This window comes from Poecilia reticulata, linkage group LG7 (genome assembly GCF_000633615.1).
Source record: "Poecilia reticulata strain Guanapo linkage group LG7, Guppy_female_1.0+MT, whole genome shotgun sequence".
Lineage (NCBI taxonomy): Eukaryota > Metazoa > Chordata > Actinopteri > Cyprinodontiformes > Poeciliidae > Poecilia > Poecilia reticulata.
Window position 1 is genome coordinate 28,608,062 of NC_024337.1, and position 7,727 is coordinate 28,615,788.

Sequence of the window (7,727 nt, forward strand, 5' to 3'; positions counted from 1 at the left end):
AGTGGCAAAACCAAATGAAATGAGGCATTCGTAAAAGTCAGTGGAGCCGTGCTCATTAAATCTTTGACGCCAAGGGAAATCAGTGGCAGATGTTTTTAAAGGAGAGCTGTATATACTCTAAAGACATATATACGAGCAGAAATAACCTTAGGTTTTTGTCCAAAGTGCTTAAAAGGAAACAAATAAAATCAAAGAATTAGATTTGTGGCAAGGTTGGACAGTTGAAAAAGTGAAAACGAGCACAAATATTGTCCAATAACAAGGATGTGATGTAGCTTCAGTGCTGCTGGCATACTTTCGGGTGAAAACCAACGTCTGCCACAGTAATGTGTCTACAAGTATGATGTCAAGGAACAACATGTCTCAATTTTTGCAGTTTTTTTTTTTTTTTTTTTTACTTTTTGTTACATTCTTTTGCATGTAATAAGAAAAATCTAAGAAAGCATAAAAGAGGGAAAGCACAATGCGGGTAAGAACACAATGAAATTTTCCAAAAGCACTGGCGGCTCATACAAACTCAGACATCTTTTCATATAAACATCTATATGCCCTTTCATCCCCTGAGGGGGAGGGAGTGAGGAGGAACGTACTCTGAAAGCAGCAGCTTGAAAGCAGAGTCTGCCTGTCATTTGCCACAGTAATGAATGACTTCTTGTGGCCAACACTGGAATCTAAAAAATAAATAAATAAATTCAGGCCCATATCAGGTAGATGTTGCCATTTCTGTCCCAGGACTAAGAAGCACTTTTACCTCGTGCATAAGCTCTGCCATTTCAGTAAACAACTGAGTCAGAAAATGTATTAAGCTGTCCATCCACTCTCTATGGATAGACATCCAAGCTATCCATCCGTTGTCCGTGGAGTTGCGTCAGCATGCCAGCTCATCCTCACAGGTCATTGGAGATGGTGAGGCAGTGACCAACAAACTAAGACCATAAGAAACCAAAATAAACATTGTGAGATGAGGGTTAGATAGCCCTTCAAACCCACGAGAAGTATTTTCATTTTATCAGTTTTATCTTTTAATTTACACTGGAACCAATCATGACCACCGCTGCTGAAGCTACCTGGTATTTCTTAATATATATTTCTGAAAAAAGGAACCGGAAGATGCGACAACATTCATGAGTAATTGTCTACTCTAACGAGGCAGAAGGATATGTGTCAAACCTAGTGAGCCACTGACCACTTCTTCCTCTATAAATTGTAGGTGCAGCACTTCACACCTCCTTCTCCTCTTTGAAAAGTGGAAAACTTCCATAAAAGGCAAAGCGTCTGCTTTGCAGAAGATGCTGCTTTGCAGATTGAATTAGGTCAATGAAGCTTAACAATAGGGTTTGCTATTTTGTATCGGATTATAGTTATTGACAATGGGATCTTTAGTCAAGAGGGGCTTGTATGGGACTTTCCTTCTCTGCTTTACAACTTTGCAGATGTGTGCCAGCATGAAAAACTGCAGAGCAGCAAACTAACAAAAAAACATGTTTGCACAGCAAGACACGATGTCAGCAATGTGTTCACTTAAAAGAAAAATCCCTCATCTCCACTCCAACCAACCATGTGGGATAGCGAGTCATGACATGCTATCTGGGGAATATCTACCACCATGCATCGTACATATCCTAAAACGTGAATGAAAACAATTTTTTACCCACCATAGCGATGCTCTTATCTTTCTCTGTCAAGTTTGTAGTTGAACACACAAGTCGTTTTTTTAATAAGAAGAGAAATGTTATTGAAATATACGGGAAGAAACCTGCGTGAGAAAGACACTTTTGACTGATGGCACATCACCAAAACGTGTGAGGTAATATATGCTGTGAAATCACACGTATGTGTCATTACTAATGATCTGGGTAATTTCTGAGTGAAGTTAGTGGTATTGCATCAGCAGTAACAGTGAGGAGATAAAAGATAGTTCTCAAAAATCAGACCAAACACAAACAGATGTAGGGAAACTGAGAAAAACTTTTAATAAGCTTGTTTGATTCATTTGGTAGCTGTTTTATTCCCTTTCTTTATGTCTTACTTATTTTCTATTCAATGAAACTGAGTGAAGTTTTAATCACTATTGCTATTAATCAAACAAAAGTAAAAACACTCAAGAGACAGAGTACATAAAGCATCAGAACACAGTTTTCTTAGTCTGCTTTATCCTTGACCTAATTTTGCAATTCAGTTAGGATTCAGCTTCTAAAAAAGAGGAAGCAAACTCTATATTTGTAAAAAAAAAAAAAATGTGGAAGCGGATATTTTTACATTGACACTTTAAGCAGTGAAATAACAGAAGTGTCTGGCTTGGTCTCATGATGATTTTGCGTTTTTCATCAACACACTCAAACAGATGAGCAGTTTCCTTGAAATTAATGATGAAAACAAACCAGCTCCCTTATGTGTAATCGATGCTCTTTAATCTTTACATTGCGAACAATTATGTAAACAATCTATGCAAGCTGATTTTTATTATCTAATCAACTATACATGGTTTACTTTGTTGTTTTTTTTTACAGATTCTTCTCAGAGTAAGAAGCAAAAACTTAATAAGGAGCCTTTTCTTAGCAGTGCTATACAAAGAAGCAAATTTCTTTTTGATGTGCTCTTATTTTAAGAGACGGATAGTCACACTTTACATGGAAAAGGTTTTTAAAACAAAAAAAAAAAACAGCAACTTATTATTCACTCATTAGTTAGTAGGTATGAAATAAATGTGGATGTTTTGGAAATTCCCCAGCCTGTAAATTTCTGCACAGAACTGATGTTACAGTAGGCGGGAGGGAGGGTTTGATGACTAAGACTCTACTCTGTATAAATACAACATCTACAACCCCAACCAGCAGCACAGTTCAGACAGACAGCAACAGGGACCAACTTCCAAARCACAGAAGACATCACCRAAGTGGAAACTYTGCCGATCTTCTGAGATTTTTTTCTTCTTTTGACTTTGGTTCACACTTGATTATCTGTCTTTGAAATTAGTTTTAGCATTTTTGTTGCATTTTGTGCCBCAGCAGAGCTCGCCATGAGGTGCTGTGTGTTAGTGGTGTGTTTACTTTTGGGAATAGGCGTGCAGAACGGATGGAGCCGTCCTGTCAAGTCGGTCTTTGTCACCTTCCCAGGGGACGTCATCAAAAATGTGGCAGATGTGGAGCTGGCACAAGTGAGTAGCAGATGGTTTACTCTTCACAGATAGTCTGAGACTCCCAGAATGGAGTTTTAATAAAGCTGTTCGGGGGAAAACAAATTACCTGAACAGAGACTGATATCACAATGTTAATGGAAATTTTTACTCTCTAAATTAAAACAAACGTCTTTTATGAAAGCAATTTAGAAATGTCACAAAACACAAACTGAGAATGGGAGTGTTTGGCTGAGCTCTGATGTGCTTTGTCTTGTTTGACAGAGTTATCTGAAAAGGTTTGGTTACATGGAGACGGAACAGCGCAGTGGCTTCCAGTCCATGGTGTCCACAGCAAAGGCTCTGAAGAGGATGCAGAGACAGATGGGTCTGAAGGAAACAGGAGAACTGGACAAGCCAACACTGGAGGCCATGAAGCATCCTCGCTGTGGTGTTCCTGATGTGGCCAATTACAAAACCTTTGACGGAGATCTCAAATGGGACCATAACGATGTTACATACAGGTGAGGGGAAGGAAGAAATACAATGTGTCATTACATTAATGATTACATAGTGAGAAATTTCTTATTCTACCAAATATGCAGTGGCTATAAAAAATTTGCTTGTTAATAAAGTTTTTCAAGGCAGGATTTCAGAAAGCAACATTTCTGAAAAATAGCACTTTATACAAAAAAAACAAGTCATAAATGTTCAGATGGCATTGGTTAATGCTATGGGATGTAAGGGAAAATTTAAATAATGTTGTCTTAAAATGCTTGAACATGCAAATGAAGAGAAAAATAAAAACTGACACACTACCCTGTGCGATTTCACCAGAGATGTTTTTGCTATGGTAGATTATATCTTTAATGAAAACCATTTCACAGCCTAAAATGAGAAGCAAATTATATCATGACATGTTGTGCTATAGGCAACAGACTATAGTTTCAAAAACTCTCTCTTGCAGCTGAAAAGTATTTATAAGTTTCCATCCGACTGGATCAGCGAGTCATTTTGAATTCACTGTGTCCTCAGGATCCTGAACTATTCTCCTGACATGGACAGCAAACTGATTGATGATGCCTTTGCAAGAGCCTTCAAGGTGTGGAGTGATGTCACTCCTCTGATGTTTACCCGCCTTTTTCAAGGCACTGCAGACATCATGATCTCCTTTGGAAAAGCTGGTATGTGCTCTTTTTTACATTTTTAAGTCAGACCTTCGCAACCTAACAAATTAAGAAGCTGAGTACTAAAAATCAAATATTGATGAGCTGCTTCATGTTCTTTTTAGACCACGGGGATCCATACCCCTTTGACGGTAAGGATGGCCTTCTAGCTCACGCCTATCCTCCTGGTGAGGGCATTCAGGGGGACGCCCACTTTGACGATGATGAACACTGGACTCTGGGAAAAGGAGCAGGTAACTACACCTCAGAAATCACATGCTTCTACCTTCCTCCTTCCTCTGGTGTTCTTTGCACATATTTCCTTTAACACACAATCCAATCTGTCTTCTCAGTGGTGAAGACTTACTATGGCAATGCGGAAGGTGCCATGTGTCACTTCCCCTTCACTTTCGAGGGTAAATCGTACACCAGCTGCACCACCGAAGGCCGTACCGACAACCTGCCCTGGTGTTCAACCACAGCCGACTACGGCAAAGACAAGAAATACGGCTTCTGCCCAAGTGAACGTAAGCATGACAAAAATGACAAGCCTGAAGTTATCTATTATGTTTATGAGCTTGTGAAGGAAAACTGGAACTCATCCAACTACGCTTTCAACTGTAATCCTCACAGTCTTGTTCACATTTGACGGAAATGCGGATGGAGCCCCCTGTGTCTTCCCCTTCACCTTCCTGGGTGAGAAGTATGACAGCTGCACCACCGAGGGCCGCAACGATGGATACCGCTGGTGTGCCACCACTAGCAACTTTGACACAGACAAGAAATATGGCTTCTGTCCCAACCGTGGTGGGTAACAGGAAACACAAGGCGTGAAAATCCTGCCACAGTGGCTTATTGCTTTGTTTAACCACAGTTATTTTGTCTCTGTTTGTCCAGACACTGCCGTAACTGGAGGAAACTCAGAGGGAGATCCCTGCCACTTTCCTTTTGTGTTCCAGAGCAAGGAATACCACTCATGTACTAGTGAGGGGAGGGGAGACGGCAAATTGTGGTGTGCCACCACTGATAGCTATGATAAAGACCAGAAATGGGGTTTCTGTCCTGACCAGGGTGAGCAACATGAATGCAAGAATTTGTTCTGCGTTTATCATTTTATGAGATGGTAAAATTTCTAACTGGCTATCTTCCAGGTTATAGCCTGTTCCTGGTGGCTGCCCACGAGTTCGGACACGCCCTTGGTTTGGATCACTCCAACATTAGAGAAGCTCTCATGTTCCCCATGTACAGCTATGTGGAGAATTTCTCCCTGCACGAAGACGATATTGAAGGCATTCAGTACCTCTACGGTGAGCTGGAAACTCAGTACTCTTTCACGATGAATCTCGTCAAGCACATGAAAACTTTGCCTTAACCAAGAACATTCACATATTTTGCAGGAAGTAAAACAGGCCCTGATCCTACTCCCCCTCAACCTAATACTCCTACCACAACTCCTTACCCTGATGAGAGCGATGCCACAGAAGAACCTGAACCCACTGATCCATCTGTCGTGACAACGCCATCCACTGTGGATCCAACCAAAGACCCCTGCAAGATGCTCAAGTTTGACACCATCACTGTGATTCAGGGACATCTGCATTTCTTCAAAGATGGGTAAGCAAATAGCTAGTTCTACTCATGTTTTAGATACATAACCGGATGAGGTGCTAATCTTGCATTTCTGGTTGTCAGGCAATTCTGGAAGGTACCAAGTAAGGGAGACGGAGGTCAAAAGGGACCATTTTCCATTTCTCAGAGTTGGCCAGCTCTACCTGCTGTCATTGACTCTGCCTTTGAGGATGTTCAGACCAAAACAATATACTTCTTTTCAGGTAAGGAGGGTTCTTATAAGAGCTTATCAAAACACTGAAATGTTAGACAAAGAGTTTTAATAATATTTTATTGTTACATTAGGAACCAGGTTCTGGGTGTACACAGGAGGCAGTGTGCTAGGTCCCCGCAGTATTGAGAAGCTTGGTTTGCCCCCAAGTGTGCAGAAGGTGGAGGGAGCACTGCAGAGAGGGAAGAGCAAAGTGCTTCTCTTCAGTGGAGAGAACTTCTGGAGGTGAGTAGAAATTGACCCCTTTTTTTAAGACAAAATCTGTAATTTAACCCATCCTTTAACACAAAATGTGTTAAAGGACAAACAATAGATCTCATTCTATCTCTGATCCCTACAGGTTTGATCTCAAGACCCAAAGGATTGACAAAGGATACCCCAAATATACTGACGCCATTTTTGGAGGTGTCCCTAATGATGCTCATGATGTGTTCCAGCACAAAGGTAAACATACCTTCTATCACTAAGCACAGAAACCCAAATCCACAAATGTCAATAAAACATGGCATTCATTGTGGTCATTGTATCATCAACGTTTCTCTTTCAGGCAACATTTATTTCTGCAGAGATAGTTTCTACTGGCGCATGAATTCTCGCAGGCAGGTGGACCGTGTCGGCTACGTAAAATACGATCTTCTGAAATGCCCAGATGCCTCAAGAAATCACTACTGAGATACATGCACAGATGGGCTGTGAGGCTGTAGCAACCAAATGTTTCTTTGTGCAGGTGTCTGAAAGAATGTGATGCAGTGTTTGTGCATCATGCCTTTTGTATGATGTATGTGCTTTATGCAATGTGAACGACTGGCTTCTATTGAATCTGGCTGATTATTACTCATACAGCATTGGACTGAATGCAAGTCACAGGCCCAGAAGGCAAGCAACCATTGTTTGCACTCAGTCTGACATGCTGTGAACTGATGACCATAGTGGTCTATAATCTGAGACCCATACAAGTAAATTCAACACATGCTTCCTGGTTAAAACTCCGGATTTGCAGATGAAATTTTATGTCTGACTGGTTCAGACCCTTGTCAGTATTCAAATATTTTTTTTTGGTATTTATAGCAACATCTAATATTATTATTTTATGTCATAAGCCTATTTGTTTTGTGTGGTTTTATGTGTTTTTCTGAAAGTGGTTTCAAAGCCATAAACTTGCACTGGAAGACATTCTGTGTCTCCTTAATTAAAATTATTTATAAAACTAATAATTTTGTACAAATATTCCAGCTTTCAATGCAATAAAATTTCTGTGAGAACATTCTTCCTTTGTCAGCGTCTTTATCATTTGCAAATACTTTTCAATTGATATGTTTCTTTACTGCTGCTATGCACAACCAACAAAAAACATTTCTATAATTTACATTTCCAGTTTAAATCCGATAACCAGAGATATTTCTAAACTACTTTCTAATTGCCTGAACAATTAAAAATGTCAGATTTCATTAAGTTCTAAAACTTTCATAAGCTAAAATTACTACGAAACCCCAGATAATAATTTTGTAGATTTAAGATTCACAAACTGACGATCTACCATCATCACCTCAAACACACTATTGATTTCTGTGACATTGTGGAGAAGCACAGTGGACCTCAGTACGCC

General features: G+C 40.0%; 1 protein-coding gene across 1 annotated transcript; it reads left to right on the plus strand.

Annotated features, from left to right (window-relative positions):
- The first annotated feature begins 2,912 nt into the window (after positions 1 to 2,912).
- On the plus strand, positions 2,913 to 7,388 carry mmp9 (matrix metallopeptidase 9). The gene is made up of 12 exons (XM_008413520.2): positions 2,913 to 3,639; positions 4,151 to 4,299; positions 4,407 to 4,535; positions 4,635 to 4,808; positions 4,915 to 5,088; positions 5,179 to 5,352; positions 5,433 to 5,588; positions 5,679 to 5,895; positions 5,974 to 6,113; positions 6,196 to 6,346; positions 6,462 to 6,565; positions 6,669 to 7,388. Exons 1-12 carry the CDS (start codon positions 3,425 to 3,427, stop codon positions 6,791 to 6,793), a joined length of 1,908 nt encoding a protein of 635 aa, XP_008411742.1. The 5' UTR covers positions 2,913 to 3,424; the 3' UTR covers positions 6,794 to 7,388.
- Positions 7,389 to 7,727: the final 339 nt, after the last annotated feature.

Coding starts and splice junctions, on each gene's coding strand:
- mmp9 (XM_008413520.2), top strand. CDS start 3,425: ATGGAGACGGAACAGCGCAGTGGCTTCCAGTCCATGGTGTCCACAGCA. Junction 4,809..4,914: donor CGGCTTCTGCCCAAGTGAAC/GTAAGCATGACA, acceptor TAATCCTCACAG/TCTTGTTCACATTTGACGGA. Junction 6,114..6,195: donor AACAATATACTTCTTTTCAG/GTAAGGAGGGTT, acceptor TTGTTACATTAG/GAACCAGGTTCTGGGTGTAC.